The sequence below is a fragment of the Pan troglodytes genome, chromosome 3 (genome assembly GCF_028858775.2).
Source record: "Pan troglodytes isolate AG18354 chromosome 3, NHGRI_mPanTro3-v2.0_pri, whole genome shotgun sequence".
In the NCBI taxonomy this organism is placed as follows: domain Eukaryota; kingdom Metazoa; phylum Chordata; class Mammalia; order Primates; family Hominidae; genus Pan; species Pan troglodytes.
This window is the reverse complement of record NC_072401.2, coordinates 25779448-25798938: the sequence shown is the minus strand read 5'-3', so window position 1 is coordinate 25798938 and position 19491 is coordinate 25779448. Positions and strand designations below refer to the sequence as shown.

Sequence of the window (19491 nt, the reverse complement as noted above, 5' to 3'; positions counted from 1 at the left end):
TGGTGAGAAGATAATTCTTTAAAAAATCATATGACATACCTTGGTGTTCCAACACACAGTACTCTTCTGAATCCGAGGGCAGAAAGTAAGTCTACCAAGAACTGACAGCTCCGATCAGCAAACAGATACTGGGCATTTGTCTTCTTGTTTTCCAGTGGATAAAGGAGTTGACTGGGCCTTCTTAACTGGCTGATAGACACATTACCCAGAACCTGATGCTCACTATGTTGCCCCCAGTCATCTGGTAACAACAACTGCTGACATGTTTGACAAAACTTTCTCTGAGTCAAGGGCAACTCAATAAACTTCAAGTACCTTCAAGACAAAATAAAACACAAAGAAATATATTTTAAGTTTATTGTTGTAAACACAACGTGTTTTGCTATTTTTAGCACCCAAAAAGTATGCTTACTTCCTAAAGAGTACTGCGTAAAGAAGAAAGGTAGGAAGAAATCTGTGGAATGTTGGCTAGAATTTATGTCTGGCTGCATACGTACAAAGAGGAAAAGGATCAGCAATTTCATAAGAATTGAGACGCTCCAATTTAGTCACTGAATGAAGATCAATATCCATTTAAAATGTGAACATAATATATTACTCAAACAACTTAGTAGTAATGACAACTACTATCAAGTTTAAATTTATTGACAAATCCACATGTCTAACTTTTATCTGTTAAACAGTCTGGCTCACTTGAGAGTCATTTTAAAATGAGAAACTAAGATCATTCTTCAAGTTCTTATGACATACTTAGCAAGAAAAATTACCTCCTAAAAGAAAAGATGTTTCTCAAAGCTCCTCTGTTCTTAGCAGTACTGATGGAGTTATAAGCTCACCTCCAAAACAGCAAGACAATATTCAAAGCCTTAAAAAAGACTACACTGAATATCCCATTTGATTTCTTCCAAGTCACTCTTATATCCAATTTCAAAGTCACCATTTCTTTTTTCTTTCTTTTTTAATTTTATTAGAGATTATTGGAGAGAGAAAATAATCATGGTCAGTATGTTTAAAAACTGCTGGTTTTGTACATGTGATGCCAGCTATGATATCAGTAAGAAAACAAAAGAAAAATAATATGATTGAGGAACATGGAGAGTCAGAAATGTCTAAAACTAAGCAAGTTAAAATAAATAGTGCACTAAACAATCCTTATAGTTTGGGAAGAGTCATATCTTTTTTTTTTTTTTTTTGAGATGGAGTCACCCAGGCTAGAGTGCCATGGCACAATCTTGGCTCACTGCAGCCTCCACCTCTCGGGTTCAAGTGATTCTCCTGCCTGGGCCTCCCAAGTAGCTGGGACTACATGCACGCACCACCACATCCAGCTAATTTTTCTATTTTTAGTAGAGACAGGGTTTCACCATTTTGGCCAGGCTGGTCTCAAACTCCTGACCTCAGGTGATCCGCCCGCCTTGGCTTCCCAAAGTGCTGGGATTACAGGCATGAGCCATCACATGTGGCCTAGTCATACAGTTTTGATGGAACTAAATTCAGGAACTGCAGTGTAAAAACTGTGAACTTAACATGTAATCAAAGTGAGTTTTAAACTTTTTATATCTAAGCACAGTTTCACTTCAAAGCACCCAAGGCAGTGACAAATAGATATTCTGAATGGTTGCAGCAAGAAATAAGCTATCGTGCCGGTAATTTAAATGTTTCTATTTCTATGATAACTGTTCTTTTGACAGCTTTATCTAAAACTAGAAAGAAAAAGGAGATAGAGGGATATTAGAAGAAACTTCTTAGTAATTCAAAGTGAGAATGCCAGTAGAAGAAAGGGCCCTATGAAATGAAATGCAAGTGAAAGAACCAATAAACACTCTTCGGCAACAGAAACACTGAATTTACTACTATTACCTCTCATCACTAAGTACTAACAGTGTTGAACAGGCCAGGAACAGTGGCTCACGCCTGAAATCCCAGTGCTTTGGGAGCCCAAGACAGGAGGATCACTTGAGGCCAGGAGCTCAAGACCAGCCTGGGCAACATAGTTGAGACTCCATCTCTACAAAAAATTTTAAAAATTAGCCAGGTGTGGTGGTACGTGCCTGTAGTCCCACCTACTTAGGAGGCAGAGGCAGGAGGATCACTTGAGCCCAGGAGTTCAAGGCTGCAGTGAGCTATGATTATGCCACCACACTCCAGCCTAGGCAACAGAGTGAGGCTCTGTCTCTAAAAGAAAAAAATGTTGACAGCTTCCGCAGACAGCTATGATGGAGTAACAGAGACCAGATTTACCATGGGCCTTCAAAAGAAGTTTTAAAAAGACAAAATATATGAAAAAGCAGTTTGAAGATATCGGACAACTAGCAGCCCAAAACAGTGAACCCCGAGGGAAGGGAACAGAGGTGAGTGGTACAGCTGCCCAGCTTCCTGCCTGTGGAGAGCTGGCAGCACAGGGATGGAGAACCAAAACACAGCCCAAGGAATTGATGAGACAGAGCTGAGCACTCCAGGAGGCTAGGTGGCCAGAATTCACAGAAAGAGTACTGGCGAATAACCAGGGAGGACAGGAGAGCAGAAAGCTGTACACTGAGAGAGACAGAAAAAACGCTCCAGACTAGCTGACAATTCCCCTCGAGTCTTCAGCTGAGTACTGAGCAGCATGTGCACGTGCAGAAACTCCCCAAGGCAAGGGAAAGAACCACTGGCCAGAAGCAGGTGGAATTATCACTGGAAAATACACACAGGTCCAGAATGGTTTGTCTCCCAACAAGCCAGAGTGGAAATGCCTCACAATACACAAGTACTCAAGTACTCAGAAGAGCACTGCCTCAGTAGGGAGGAAAAATTAGCCCTAGAACCACGAAAGGTTGCTCAGTCCTGCCTAAAAAGCTTAAAGACAAGTCTTCAAAAGCAGGGTCAGCAAACTTTCTGTAAAGGATCAGATAATAAATATTTTGAGCTTGGCAGGCCACAAAGTCTCTCAGTCACAACTATTCTGTAGTGATACCACAAAAGCAAACCCAACCAAGTGAATAGCCATGGCCAGAGTTGGCTACAGGTAGTAGTTTGCTAAATCCTGCTCAAGAACATCAACACTACAACAAGTAACTGTCCCAGAACAAAATCAAAAATACATAAAGGAATTAAAAATATCCAGTATATAACAAGGTAAATCCCATACTACTAGTATCCAATAAAATGTTACCAGGTATGCAAAGAAACAGAACAACATGACTCATGATTAGAAAAAAAAAAAAATTAGCAAGGCGTGGTAGCTCACATCTGTAATCCCAGAGCTTTGTGAGGCTGAGGTCAGTGGATCACCTGAGGTCAGGAGTTTGAGACCAGCCTGGCCAACATGGTGAAACCCTGCCTCTACTAAAAATACAAAAATTAGCCAGGCATGGCGGAGCCCACCTGTAATTCCAGCTACTTGGGAGGCCAAGGCAGGAGAATCACTTGAACACAGGGGCGGAGGCTGCTGTAAGCTGAGATCACACCACTGCACTCCAGCCTCAGTGACAGAGTGAAAATTTGTCTCAAAAAAATAAAAAATTAAAAAATCAAAATCAAAAAGTCTAAACAAACCCAGAAATGACATAGGATGATATTGGTATAGACATTAAAGCCACTCATTGTAACTGTATTCCATGTGTTCAAGAGGTGCAGGAAAGCATGAGCCTGTTAAGCAAAGACATAGAAAATATAAAAACATCTGGCCGGGTGCAGTGGCTCACACGTGTAATCCCAGCACTTACAGGAGGCCGAGGTGGGCAGATCATGAGGTCAAGAGATCGAGACCATCCTGGCCAACATGATGAAACCCTGTCTCTACTAAAAATACAAAAATTAGCTGGGCGCGGTGGCATGCGCCTATAGTCCCAGCTACTCGGGAGGCTGAGGCAGGAGAATCACTTGAACCCAGGAGGCAGAGGTTGCAGTGAGCCGAGATCACGCCACTGCACTCCAGCCTGGTGACAGAGCGAGACTCTGTCTCAAAAAAAAAAAAAAAAAAAAAAGGAAAATATGAAAAGATGAAATCTACAAAGGTTTGTTAAAATTATTTTAAAAAAAAAACACCTTACATGGGAATAACAGTAGTTCAGGGGCTAAAGCGAAAAGCTTTGTGAACTTGAAGGTACGGTCTCAGAATGATATAAAATGAAAAACTGAGGGGCCTAAATATGTGGAAATGAAGCCCTCAAAATAAAGGGGAGGGTGGATTTTGAAAATATAATAAATGATAATTTTCAAAATTACATCAAAAGATCCAAGAAGCTCAGAGAACCACAGTACAAGAAACATGAAGGAAAATTACAAGACACATCATAATAAAATTATTTATTTATTTTCATTTTTTTGAGACAGAGTCTCATTCTGTCACCCAGGCTGCAGTACACTGGTGTGATCACAGCTCACTGCAGCCTTGACCTCCCAGGCTCAAGCAGTCCTCCCACCTCAGCCTCCTCAGCAGCTACAACTACAGGTGCTTGCCACCACACCTGGTTAATTTTTGTATTTTTTGTAGAGAGACAGGGTTTTGCCATGCTGTCCAGGCTGATCTGAACTCCTGGGCTCAAGTGACCCACTTGCTTTGGCCTCCAAAAGTCTTGAGATTATAGGCAAGAGCCACTGCACCTGGCCAGAATGATTTAAAATCAATGATAGTCCAGATGCAGTGGGTCACACCTGTAATCCTAACACTTTGGGAGGCCAAGGTGAGAGGATCGCTTGAGCCCAGGAGTTCGAGACCAGCATGGGAAACATGGCAAGACCCTGTCTCTACAAAAAAATACAGAAATTACCCAGGTGTGGTGGCAAGCGCCTGTAGTTGCAGCTGCTCAGGAGGCTGAGGTGGGGGGACTGCTCGAGCCTGGGAGGTCAAGGCTGCAGTGAGCCGTGATTGCACCACTGCACTCCAGCCTGGGTGACAGAGCAAGATCCTTTCTCTCAACAAACAAACAAGCAATGATAAAGAGAAACCAGAGGAAAAAAGATAGATTGTGGACTGGGCAAGGTGGCTCAAGCCTGTAATCCCAACACTTTGGAAGGCTGAGGTGGGCAGATCACTTGAGGTCAGGAGTTCGAGACCAGCCTGGCCAATATGGCAAAACCCCATCTCTACAAAAAATACAAAAATTAGCTGGGCATGGTGGTGGGTCCCTGTGATCCCAGCTACTCAGGAGGCCAAGGTAGGAGAATTGCTTGAACTTGGGAGGCAGAGGTGGCAGTGAGCAGAGATCGTGCCACTGCACTCCAGCCTGGGAGACAGAGTGAGACTCCGTCTTGGAAAAAAAAAAAGATAGATTCTGTACAGAGGAACAGAGATAAAGATAAAAATGACATCAGGCTTCTCACTGAAAACAATACAAGCAAGATGACATTGGGTCAATACCAATTCTACACAAATTCTTTCAAAAAACTGAAGAGAGAACACTTACCAATTCATTTCATGAGGCCACCATTATCCCAATACCAAAACCAGGAAAAAAAATTACAAGACAACTACAGACAAACATGCCTTATGAACACAAACTCAAAATTTATTAACAAAATTTAAGCAAATCAAAACCAGCAATATATAAAAAGCTATTACATCATGACCAAATATAGTTTATCCTAGCAAAGCAAGGTTGTTTAAAAGTTTGAATTCAATCAATGTAATTCATATTAACAGGCTTTTTTGAAAAAAAGATAATTTCATTAGGTGCCCCCCAAAAACGCACTTGACAAAATCAAACATCCACTGATGATAAAGATTCTCAGGCTGGGTATGGTGGCTCATGCCTATAATCCCAGCACTCTAGGAAGCCTGAGGCAGGAGGACGGCTTGAGCCCAGGAGTTTGAGACCTGCCTGGGCAACATAGTAAGATCCTCATCTCTTCAAAAAGTAAAAAAATTAGCTGGGTGTGGTAGTACACACCTATAGTCCCAGCTACTGGGGAGGCTGAGGTGGGAGGATCACTTGAACCAAGGAGGTAGAGGCTACAGTGAGCCATGATCGTCCCACTGCACTCCAATCTGGGTGACAGAGCAAGACAGAGAAAAAGAAAGAAAAGAAAGGAAGGAAGGGTTGGGGGGGGGGGGGAGGAAGCAAGTAAGGAAGGAACGGAAGGAAGGAGGGAAGGAGCGAGGGAGGAAGGGAGGAAGGGAGGGAGGGAGGGAGATTCTCAAAAAACCAGGAATAGAAGGGAACTTCTACAATCTGATAAAGGGCATCAAAGAAAAACCTATTGCTAACACCATACAGCTGAAAGACTGAATGCATTTCCCCAAGACTGGGACAAAGCAAAGATGTCTGCTCTCAGCCTTCTACTCGACATTGACTAAGGGTTTCTAGCCAGTTTGATAAGACAAGATAAAAAAACAAGACATAAATTGGAAAGGAAACATTAAAACTTCTTTATTCACAGACAACATGATCACACATGTACAAAATCCTAAGGAAATCTTCAAAACGCCTGCTAGAACTAGTAAGTAAGCTTATCAAGATTTCAAAATAAAAGATCAATATATAAAATCAACTGTATTGTTAGAGTCTAGCAATAGACAATTAGAAACTGAAATTTTAAAACAATACAATTTAAAACCACATTAAAATACATGAAATACTTCATGATAAATCTGACAAAAGATGTGTAACTGCAGTGCACTGAAAATTACAAAACATCACCAAGAAAAATTAAAGATGACTTAGTAACTGAAGAGATACACCACAGTCACAGACTAGAAAACTCAATACTATTAAGATGTCAATTCTCCCCAAATGTATCTATAAAATCAACACACTCTCAATCAAAATCCCAGCAGGATTTTTTGTAGAAACTGAAAACCTCATTCAAAAAATTCATATGAAAATAAAAAGGACCTATAATAGCGGAAACAACTTTGAAAATAATGGACAAAGAAGACTTACACTACCCAATTTCAAGAAGACATTATAAAGTCACAGTAATCAAGACAATGTGGTATTTATGTAAAGATATACCTATAGGTCAAGGGAAAAAAATAGTCCAGAAAAAAAAACACATATAAAGTTAACTGACTTTTGAGAAAGGTGCTGCAGTAGGCTGAATGATGCCCTCTCACTCCCCACATCCTACCAAAGAGAATATGGAACCTGTGAATACACATATAGGACCAAAGAGAATTTACAGATGTCATGAAGTGACGGATCTTAAGATGCGGAGGTTATCCTGGGTCATCTGGGTAGACTCAACATAATTACAAGGGTTCTTATAAGCCAGAGGCAGTGGAGTGAGGGAGAAGATTATGTGGTGACAGAAGCAGAGACTGGAGTGATGTGCTATAAAAACGGAGCACGGGCCACAGCCAAAGATGTAGGTGGTCCCAGACGCTGGAAAAAGCAAGAAACAAATTCTCTTCTCAGAGTCTTCAGAAGGAACTAGCCCCACCAACAGCTTAACTTTAACTTGCTTTAGTTGATTTTGGATGTTGGGCCTCCATTACTGGAAGAATAAATCTATGTCATTGTAAACCACTAAGCTTGTGGTAAGTTGTTCCAGCAGCAACAGGAAAACTAATGCAGGTGCCAAATCAATTCAATGAGGAAAGGATAATATTATCAACAAATGGTGCTGGAAAAGTATTTTTTTTCTCTCTAATCCCACAGCAGATAAGGTGCTAGAAAAGTCTGAAAGCCATATGCAAAGCAATGAACCTTGACTCTTACCTCACTTCATATAAAAAAACTAACCCTGAATAGATCATAGACCTAACTCTAGGAACTAAAACTAGAAAACTTTAAAAGAAAACATATTAGAAAATAATAATGACTGGGTTTGGCAAAGATTTCTTAAATAAGACTAAGCACAAAGTGTAAGAATCAATAAAATGAACTTTGTCATGACTTAAAATTTTTTTCTTCAAAAGATACTCTTAAGTGACAAAAAATAAATTGAACTTAATAAAAAATTTTAAACTTTTGCACAGCAAAGGATACCATTAAGAAAGTGAAAAGACAGCACAATGGCTCACACCTATAATCCCAGTACTTTGGGAGGCTGAGGCAGGCAGAGCCCTTGAAGTCAGGAGTTCGAGATCAGCCTGGCCAACATGGTGAAACACCATCTCTACTAAAAAAAAATTAGCCGGGTGTGGTGGCACACGCCTGTAATCCCAGCCACTCAGGAGGGTGAGGCACGAGAATCACTTGAACTCAGGAGGCAGAGGTTGCAGTGAGCCGAGATGGCACCACTGCCAAAAAAAAAAAAAAGAGAGTGAAAAGACGACCCAAGAATGGCAGAAAATATTTCAAATTATATGCCAGGTAAAGGAACTGTATCCACAATGTATAAGGAATAACTCAACAATAAAAAGACAGTTAGCCCAATTCAAAAATAGCAAAGGAACTGAATAGACATTTCTCCAAAGATAATACAAAAACAGTCAATAAGCACATAAAAAGATGCTCCATGTCATAAACACGAATTAAAATCACAAGACAATATCACTTCACAATGGCTATAATTAAAAGGACAGATAATAACAAGTGTTGTAGGAGACAGGAAAAAAATCTGATTCCTCGTACCTTGCTGATAGGAATGTAAAACGGTGCAGCCACTTTGGAAAAGTTTGGCAGTTTTGGAAAAATTAAACGTATATCCACCATATGATCCAGCTACTCTATTCCTAGTATTTACCCAAGAGAAATAAAACCATGAGTCCATACAAGGACATATACATAAATGTTCATAGCAGCTTTTTTCTACAACACAGTAACTGGAGGAAACTTATATGACTACAAACAGGTGAATGGAAATATCCATACAGTGGAACATTATTCGTGAATAAAGGAATGAACTGTTGACAAACACATCAACATGGATAAATATCAAAAATATTTATGCTAAATAAATGAATGCACCTGCCCTTAAAAAACAGTACATACTGGCCAGGCACAGTGGCTCATGCCTGTAATCCCAGCACTTTGGGAGGCCAAGGCAGGCAGATCATGAGGTCAGGAGATAGAGACCATCCTGGCCAACATGGTGAAACCCCGTCTCCACTAAAATACAAAAAAAAAAAAAAAATTAGCCAGGCGTGGTGTGCACCTGTAGTCCCAGCTACTTGGGAGGCTGAGGCAGGAGAATCGCTTGAACCTGGGAGGCGGAGATTGCAGTGAACTGAGATTGCACCATTGCACTCCAGCCTGGCAGCAGAGCGAGACTCTGTCTCAAAAAAAAAAAAAAAAAAAAACACAAAAAACAGTACATACTGTATGATTACCTTTATATAAACTTCTAGAAAATGCCGACTAATCTATAGTGACAGAAAGCAGATCAGTGGATGTCTGGGGACCCTAGGGGTGCAGGGACATAGAATATTGGGGCAGGCAGAAACTTCTGGAGGTAATAGTATGTTCATTATCTTGACTGTGGTGATGATTTCACGGGCAGATGTATATGTCAAAATTCATCAAATGGTACATTTTAAATATGTGCAATTTATGATATGTAAAGTATCATACCTCAATAAAGGTAAAAATGTCAGGGAATTTTCCGCTAATGATCCCCATATCACTAGGGTAACCACACATCCCTGGTTGCCCAGGACAGTCCCAGTTGACATCTTCCATCCTGGAGTTCTGTCTGGTTATTGCCTCCTTCCCCCTACAGTCTCAAGAAGTATCTGGGTCTGGATTTAAATTCTACAGTCACCCTACATACAACCCCCATCATATTGTGAAAATTAAATCAAATTCCAAAAGTGCTATATCATAAAGAGTAATAATCTCAAAGAACTACAAAACACCAAATTTTAAAAATACATGTTTTCATAGTGATATGAAAAAAAAAACACAACAGAACAATGATCCTGATTAATCAACTTTGGAAGTTGCTGCAGTACCAAATCATTTTTCTAAAAACTAGTTAAAAAGGACAGGAGGGGAAGGATGAAACATTTATCTTTTCTTTCCCACATGAACTGTAACAAAGTAAGCTAACAGTTGATGAAACAAAGTTCTTTTTTACAGAAGAATTACAGCTAATGAATGCATAAACAATGACAAGATTCCAAAACCTTTTACAACCTCTGGGCAATGATCATCAGTTACTGCTAAAATCATTAGACAAAGGGCTGATGGGGAGCTTTGTAATGGATGGTTTATTGCTGGCTAACAGCTGAACACGTGATTAATCTTAATATCACAAAAAGGAACAACCAAACATTATCTGCCTTTTGATGTGATGCAAAGAATTAGCCTTAAGAGGCGACTATAGTTGCTACTGGGGAAGGAGAAATGCAGAGGTGGAAACAGGAGTGTTGATTATTCTTTGCAAATGCACTGTCATAGAACAACTTGATTCTACTACCACATATAGATTTTTTAAACTGAGATACAATTCAGGTACCATAAAATTCACCCTTTCAAAGTGGACAATTCAGGCCAGGTGCAGCGGTTCATGCCTGTAATCCCAGCACTTCGGGAGGCCAAGGTGGGTGGATCGCTTGAAGCCAGGAGTTCAAGACCAGCCTGACCAATACGGCAAAACCCCATCTCTACTAAAAATACAAAAATTGGCCAGGCATGGTGGCGTGCCCCTGTAATTCCAGCTACTTGGGAGGCTGAGACATGAGAATCTCTTGAACCTGGGAGGCAAAGGTTATGATGAGCCAAGATCACGATGCCACTGCACTCCAGCCTGGGTGACACAGTGGGGCTCTGTCTCAAAAAAATAAAAAAAATAAAGTGTACAATTCAGTGGTTTTTAAACAGAAGTCTTTAATTAAAAAAAGGTTAAATCAAAAATGATATGTGGCTATTGTATGATTCTGTTTATATGAAACATCTAGAATAGGCAAATCCATAGAGACAGAAAGTAGAATAGTGGTTGCTAGAAGCTGGGGTGGGGAGTGGGGAAATGGGAGTAACTGCTGACAGGCACGAGGTTTCCTTTTGAGGTGATGAAAATGTTCTGGAAATAGATTGTAATAGTTGTACATCTTTGTACAGTGAGCCATGATCATGCCACTGAATTCCAACCTGGGTGAGAGAGCAAGACCCTACCTCAAAAACAAACAAACAAATAAATAAAAAGAGAGCCTGTCAGCCTGCATCACAAAGCAAAATCCAACCACTCTATTTCATCATTTCTAAGGTGTATATTTTTTCACATTTTAGCATCTACAATATGGAGATATGATTTATAATTGCCGTCAGCAAAACAGAGGCCAAGATGTAGTTCAGACCTCGTGAAAACTTGGTCCTTGCTCTTGAAGCTGTCATGTCTTCAGGCAAGTGTTGTGCATGGCTGGAACTACAGGTGGAGAGTTAATTGCCATCACCCTATGATTCATTACTGAAACATATCATGTACTTTCAGTCAGCCACCAGAACAGAGCAACAGGACATGCATTTGATATCAGAGAAGTAAATATCCCTTGGCCAGGTACTGTGGCTCACACCTGTAATCCCAGCTACCCGGGTGGCTGAAGCAGGAGGATCACTTGATTCCAGGAGTTCCAGATCAGCTTGGGCCATATATTGAGAACCCCCATCTCTAAAAATATTTTAAAACACTAGCCAGCCGGGCGCCGTGGCACACACCTGTAATCCCAGCACTTTGGGAGGCTGAGGCGGGTAGATCACTTGAGGTCAGGAGTTCAAGACCAGCCTGGCCAACATGGTGAAACCCTGTCTCTATTAAAAATACAAAAATTAGCTGGGCGTGGTGGCGGGCGCCTGTAATCCCAGCTACTTGGGAGGCTGAGGCAGGAGAGTCGCTTGAACCCCAGAAGTGGAGGTTGAAGCGAGCCAAGATCACGCCACTGCACTCCAGCCTTGGCAACAGAGGAAGACTCCATCTCAAACAAACAAACAAACAAAATTAGCCAGGAAGACCCCTTAATCCCAAAAGTTGGAGGCTACAATGAGCTATGAATGCACCACTGCACTCCTGCCTGGGCAACAGATGAAACTCTGCCTCCAAAAAAAGAAAGAAAAGAAAGGAAAGAAGAGAAAGAAAGAAAAGGAAAGGAAGAAAGAGCGGCAGCAAGAGTGAAAGAGAGAGAAAGAAAGAGACAGACAGAGAAAAGAAAGAAAAAATATACCTGGTTGAAAGAATAACAACAATAATTAAGGCCTTTTGAGGACCTAAGAAAGGAAAATCCCACAAGTAGAGGAAGTTGTATCGGGTTTTGTTACTCAAATATGGTCAAAAGGACTACCTATCACCCACTGAGTAACACTAGCTGAAGGCAGAAGTTGCAAAATCACTAGGAAGGGAAGAAAGTTCAAAGCAATGAGGGGCTGATGTGGTGATGATTCACTCACCATAAGGAGCTGAGTTTAATCATTTTTAAAAGAAGGAAAAGAACACTGCAAAATAAACCTCCACTTACATGATACATCTTTGTGCCTTGTCAATTAACTCTTTCCTTTAAATATTTCCAAACTGCCCTTCAGAAAGCTTCACTGCTAGTTTATTAACCTTTTCTTGATAAAAGATAAACTGAGATCTGGTGCATATTTCTCTCTATTCAAAATCACAACATAATCAGCAACTATCATGCCTTAAATTTAACATTCAGACACATGGCCTTCTAAAAGGTTGGTAGAGAGAACATGAGAATATGAAGCACTCAAGATTACTCAGCTTTCCCCCCTTATTCGTATTTACAACACATTCCCCAGGGGGAGAGAAATTCATTCTGCTGCATGGCTCAGCATGATTCACAAATTGCAGGCTAGCATTTTGAAATGTCATTTTTATTGATCTCCATTTGATGTTCCATTTGCCTTTCCTGGAGTACACAAATTATGTTTATGGCATTTCTCTAAGAGCAGACCTTGAAAATCTCAGTTTAAATGAGATCTGAAAAAAAAAACCAAATGAAATATCAACGAAACAAAACTATTTGGATGCACATAAATTAATGCTGATTTTAGCATTTAAATATCTTTCCTAAGTCTTCATAGGTCACAATAAGGGTGCAAACATACTATATAATAAACATAATAACACATTTCAGAGCGTAACAGGCAGCTAAAAACTATTTTAAAAAAAGCAAATCTCAGGCACAAAATGTAAATATGTCAACTGAACACATATGAAACATAAAGCATGCTTCAAAGAGTGAGATTAGAAAAATGAAAATCAAATCCTACTCTGTAAACCTAGAAATCTGTGCAGCGCTACCAATCCTATATAATAAAAATCAGCTAACAGGTCAATTTATCTTGCTAGCTACCATAAGTCCTTACAAATGATTTTAAAAATAAATTAGTCAACGAAAAGCTATTGTAACTGCACAAAAACATGAAAAATTTGCTTTATAGAATATGTATAATTTTAAGAATCAGTATAAAGTTTAAATGCAGTTTAATATTTTCAAATATAATAGTTGTTTAATAAGCTAACTTATAAATGCGTTATACAAAATTAAATTATCCACATTAGAAAATAATTACACTCTCAAGCAATAGTACATCATCCCTAGGTCTACTTACACATGAGAATGAACTGCTAGTCTCAAGCTGAAGACAGACAAAGAAAATAGGTTATTTATTATGCCTTTGATTTTAAAAAGCCAAAATTATAATAGGACTCTTTATCTTAAAGACACTGAATATTTTCAGAATGACTGATTTCAAACCGTTTGCTCCAGAGAAAGCATATAATAAAGCATAGGAACATTGATTACAAAGTGATACAGTGAAATCAATGATATTAAATTTCTACCCATCTTCCAAAACCTGTTCAGATGTCCTCTCCTTACCCTGTATTGATCACCTAAGCCACAAGTTACGCCCTAACGCTTCTGACTTCCAAAGCACTTAGCCTTTTCTTTCTTTTTTTTTTTTTTCTTTGAGACGGAGTCTCGCTCTCTCGCCCAGGCTGGAGTGCAGTGGCGCAATCTCGGCTCGCTACAAGCTCCGCCTCCCGGGTTCACGCCATTCTCCTGCCTCAGCCTCCCGAGAAGCCGGGACTACAGGCGCCCGCCACCACGCCCGGCTAATTTTATTTGTATTTTTAGTAGAGACGGGGTTTCACCATGTTAGCCAGGATGGTCTCAATCTCCTGACCTCGTGATCCACCCGCCTCGGCCTCCCAAAGTGCTGGGATTACAGGCGTGAGCCACCGTGCCCGGCCAGCACTTAGCCTTTTCTATGAATACTGTAGATACTTAACACACCTTACTTTATACTAAATTATCTTTATTTCTATATCTCAACCCCATTACTAGCATTTTAAATGCTTTTTGAGCCTTCAATAAATACCTGCTGAATGAATGAATGAGTGAATGAATGACTAGGTGGACAGATGGTTGGATGGAGACTTCTGGCCACACAATCCAAGGTAATGGGTCACAGATGGTTTAAGATATTGAAAAGCATTTTATTGAGACATGCTGGCAAGAATTAGCACTAGATAAAAGATGAAATTATGGCCCCCCCCAAAAAAATAACCTTTTGGAAATTCTTTAATAATTCATATTTTACCCAGCTTTTGTGTTCTAATTAATATAAAATATGAATTTCAAAAAATTTTTCATCAAAAAAATATACTCTGGCACTACAAAGATAAGAACAGTGGTTTAGGCCTGGCATGGTGGCTCACGCCTGTAATCCCAGCACTTTGGGAGGTCAAGATGGGCAGACCACTGGAGGTCAGGAGTTTGACACCAACCTGGCCAACATGGTGAAACCCCATCTCTACTAAAAACACAAAAATTAGCTGGGCATGGTGGCAGATGCCTGTAATCCCAGCTACTCAGAGGCTTGATAGGAGAATCACTTGAAACCAGGACGTGGAGGTGGCAGTGAGACGAGATCGCGCCACTGCCCTCTAGCCTGGGCGACAAGAGTGAAACTGTAGCTAAAAAAAAAAAAAAAAAAAAAAAAAAAAAAAAAAAAAAAAAGAGAGAGAGTGAAAAAAAAAAAAAAGAACAGTGGTTTAGCTCCAAACTAAAATTTTACTATGCATAGAAATAAGATCACCTAGATTTTCTTACAGAGTTTAATTAAATCACCAATATCCTTCTAACAGAAACATGCTTATCAGATAAAAGTGTTAAGGACAGAATACAAAACTATGTATACATTATGGCTACACACAAACCTGGCATAGGAAAAAAAGCCAGAAGGAAATAATACAAAATGACCAAGGTGATGAGTTCAAAGGAAGAAACCACGGGCCATGTGGTTCTACTTTCTCCGTCTTCAATACTCTATTTTCTCTCAATAATCACTATGACAAATCTCTACATTAAGTCTTTACCTTTTCTCTCCTTACGTATCCTCGAATTAAATCACTATGCGTCATATATTACTATCTGCTTTTACATTTAAAAGCAATCTTTTAGAATCAGGCATAAGATGAGTCACAGCTTAGTACTTCTCATAATGTGAACATGATAAAGTATAACTCCTATAAGCTTCAGTTTTCTCATTGAAGTAAACCACCTCTGCAGGACTAAATAATATCTCATGTAAAACACCTAGCACAGTGCCTACCTCACAGTAGTGCTCCATTTTCTTTTCTTTCTTTCTTTTTTTTTTTTTTTTTTGTGACAGCATCTCACTCTGTCACCTGGGCTGGAGTGTAGTGGCACGATCTTGGCTCACCTCTGCCTCCCAGGTTCGAGCGATTCTCCTGTGTCAGCCTCCCAAGTAACTGGGATTATAGGTGTTGCCACTACGCCTGGCTAATTTTTGTAATTTTAGTGGAGATGGGATTTCACCATGTTGGCCAGGCTGGTCTCGAACTCCTGACCTCAAGTGATCCACCCACCTCGGCCTCCCAAAGTGCTGGAATTACAGGTATGAGCCACCATGCCTGGCCTCAATTTCCTTTAATTCCCTTTTCAAGATGTTTTGGGTGATGACTGAATTCCCACACAGTAAATACACAGACATCTCTGACTAACCACTGTAGTTAAGGGACAATCAAATTATCCTGAGAAATGCCTCCTGTATCAAATGACTTTAAAATCTACTACTAAACAGCTCAGGAAAAATATTATAAATACACCCCAGTACTCCTCTGTGCTTAGTCTAAATGAGGCCTCACAATCTTTCTGAACACAGCAGCCCAGGTAAAATGAAGGAGCTGCCATAAAAGTGAAAACCTATTTGTCATCAGTAACCTAGACAAGAGGCTTTTTAAGGAGCTTCTCCCAGCACATACTGTATAATGTCAGTGACACAGGTAAGAGATAAATTCTTTTCACAAGCTTGTCAAAAAATTATATCTATGACTCAACTCTAATCCACCCAATAAAACATTTCAACAATGCAGATTTTTAAAAATAGATGTTTAGAGATTTTTCAAGTTTGGTTTAGTATTTCAAAAAAGAAACATCACAGCAAATCTTAACAATGGATTTGATAATGGGTTCTGATCTATACACCAAAAGCACAAGCAACAACAAAAAAAATTGATAAATTGAACTTCATCAAAATTAAAACTCTTGTGCTTCAAAGGACATCAAGAAAGTCAAAAGACAACCTACCGAATAGGAGAAAATATTTGCAAATCATATATTTGGCAAAGTTGTAATATCCAGAACATATAAAGAACTCCTGTGACTCAACAACAAAAAGATAACCCAATTAAAAATAGATAAAGGACTCAAACAGACATTTTTCCAAAGATCATACATAAATAGCCAATAAGCACATGAAATGATGATTCACATCATTAGTTATTTGATAAAAAACAAAAATCAAAGCTGCAATGACATACCACTTCACAATTACTAGGATGGTTGTAATCAGAAAAACAAGAAATAATAAGTGTTGGCAAGGATGCGGAGAAATTGGAATGCATATACACTCCTAGTGGGAATGTAAAATGGTGCAGCCACTATGGAAAGCAGTTTGGCGGTTCCTCAAAAAACTAAACACAGAATTACTGACAATTCCACGTCTAGGTATATACCCAAAAGAATTGAAGACAGGGTCTCAAACTAATATTTGTATATCAATGTTCACTGTAGCATCATTCACAACAGCAAAAAAGTAGACACAGCCCAAGTGTCCATCAACAGATGAACAGATTTTTAAACTGTGGTATAGACAGACAACGGATATTATTCAGTTGTAAAAAGGAATACAGTTCTGATACATGCTACCACATGCATGAACCTTGAAGACATTACGCTAAGTAAAATAAGCCAGACCCAAAAGGACAAATATTGTATAGTCTCACTTGTATGAGGTACACAGAATTGTCAAATTCATAGCAACAAAAATAGTCGGGCACAATGGCTCATGCCTGTAACCTTCACAGTTTGGGAGGCTGAGGTGGGCGGATCCCTTGAGCCCAGGAGTTCTAGACCAGGAGTTCTGGGCAACATAGCAAGACCTTATCTCTATAAAAAATAATAATAAATTAGCTGGGTGTAGTGGCGTGTGCCTGAAGTCCCAGCTACTCATGAGGCTGAGGTGGAGGACTGGTTGAGCCCAGGAGGTTGAGGCTATAGTGAGTCGTGACAGCACCACTGCACTTCAGCGTGGGCAACACAGAGTGAGACCCTGTCTCAAAAAAAAAAAAAAAAAAAACACACACAAAAATAAATCAGAGGTTACTAGGGTTTGGGAGGAGGTAGAATGAGGAGTTACAGCATAATGGTGGCAGTTTCTGTTTGGAGTGATGAAAAAGTTTCGTGAATGGGGCGATGGTTACACAACAACATGAATGTACTTAATGTCACTGAATTGCACACTTGAAAATGATTAAAATGGCAAATTTTATATTATATATGTAACTACAATAAAAATAAATAAATGAAAGTAAACTTAAAGGCATAGAAAAAGGCAATAACAAAAAAACATGACAGCTAAACTAATAAAGAAAAATGACACTGCATCAGTACCTTTCCACACACTGCGTTCGGGACAGGGGAGGCTGACATCTTCGGTTATGAGCTTCTCGGGCAGCAAGTCTAGCTCCTGACAACTGAAAGAGAGTACAAAACCCATTGAATAAACTGTGAAATATCTATCATCCTAGAAGAACTGGCATCACATTCTGACATCAAGAAGTCAGAAATTCAACCAACTCAACAGGCATTCATTTCAGGGGAAAACAAAACAGCGAAAACTGGGAAAATTCTAGAGCAGCTTGAAGCAATATCCAGCATATTAAAGCACTGAGAGATTAACATATGTTCACTGTAGCATCATCCACAATAGCAAAAAGGTGGACACAAACCAAGTGTTCACCTTAATGGGTCTGCAGAAGAGTGGTATATAATACTGTTTTACCATAAACCTAACAAAACTGAAAATTCTCTGGTCAAAGTTTTCAGAAACTTCAACTGGAGCCGAGTTCAAGAGGATACCAAGCTCATGACTATATCTCTAAGTGCCTTCATTGGTCATCTAATAGCTGTATAAGGGATGTTCAATGCAAATGTTCAAAAAAAGTGTTTTTTAACACTTTCTGGAATGATCATGATTTCTCTTTAGTAAGCAATCTGTATCTGCCAACGGTGCTATCGACTGAATGTTTGTGCCCCCTAAAATTCGTATGTTGAAGCCTTAACCCCAATGTGATGGTATTTAAATGAGGGGCCTTTGAGAGGTAATTAGGCCAAGAGGGTAGAGCCCTCAGGAATGAGATTAGTGTCCTTCTAAGACAGACAGTGCTTGCTTCCTCTCTCTGGGAAATGAGGATATAAAGAAAGGATGACCCTCTGCAAATCAGGAAGAGGACAGGACCTACACCAGACACTAGATCTGCCAGCATCTTGATCCTGGACTTCCCAGTCTCCAGAACTGTAAGAAACAGATGTCTGTCGTTTAAGCCACACAGCCTATGGTACTTCTGTTACAGAAGCCCAAGCTAACACCAGAAGATCAGCCCCACCCAATATTACCACCTCAGAGAGTCTTATGGGGAAATAAGACTTTGAGACAGTAGTTTAAGATATCAGTAATCAGAGTAAACATGAACTCATTTTCTGAACCAACAAACATAGTATCTCCATCTCTCTTAAGAGATTTATCTTATATGTTCAGACCGCATATTTTTATTGGTTTACACGTTCTCAACAAAATTGTCACATATACCAAAAATAAAAAATAAATATCCAAAAAGTTGATATACCTTTTCATCTTCCCACTGAAAAAAATTACAGTCTTTTCTATCTCTACAGGCTGAACAGGCATAAAACCTCCGAGTTTCTTCTTTCCCTTGGGTCACCTTTACAAACAGAAGAGTGGGTCCTAGTTCCAGAATAGAAAAAAAAAAAAAAAGTGTCAAGTAATGGTCATCTACGTCAAGTTCTTAGTTTTCGCCACCCTTAAATAAAATTTGTTTGAGCTTTATGCACAATTTATCATAATTAAATCCATCTCTTTGGTTGGTTGTTTTTTGTTTTGTTAGGGTTTTTTGTTTTGTTTTCTTGAGACAGGGTCTCCCTCTGTCGCCCAGGCTGGAGCGCAGTGGCACAATCATGGCTCACTGAGATCTCTGCTTCCTAGCCTCAAGCGATTCTCCCGCCTCAGCATCCCGAGTAGCTGGGACTACAGTTGCGTGTCCCCAGCTGTTTTTGTTTTTTTGTAGACG

The 19491-nt window shown here is 39.7% G+C and overlaps 1 protein-coding gene across 3 annotated transcripts in view; it reads right to left on the bottom strand.

Moving 5' to 3' along the window:
- ZCCHC4 (zinc finger CCHC-type containing 4) overlaps positions 1 to 19491 on the bottom strand; it is a 57011-nt gene that overhangs the window by 36586 nt on the left and 934 nt on the right. For all 3 annotated transcript variants that reach the window (XM_517131.6, XM_063809439.1, XM_016951419.3), the window contains exons 2-4: positions 19030 to 19148; positions 17795 to 17877; positions 40 to 315 (exon numbers count right to left, since the gene is read on the bottom strand). In XM_517131.6, coding sequence (XP_517131.2) covers positions 40 to 315; positions 17795 to 17877; positions 19030 to 19148 — 478 coding nt within the window. The remainder of the gene's footprint in view (positions 1 to 39; positions 316 to 17794; positions 17878 to 19029; positions 19149 to 19491) is intronic.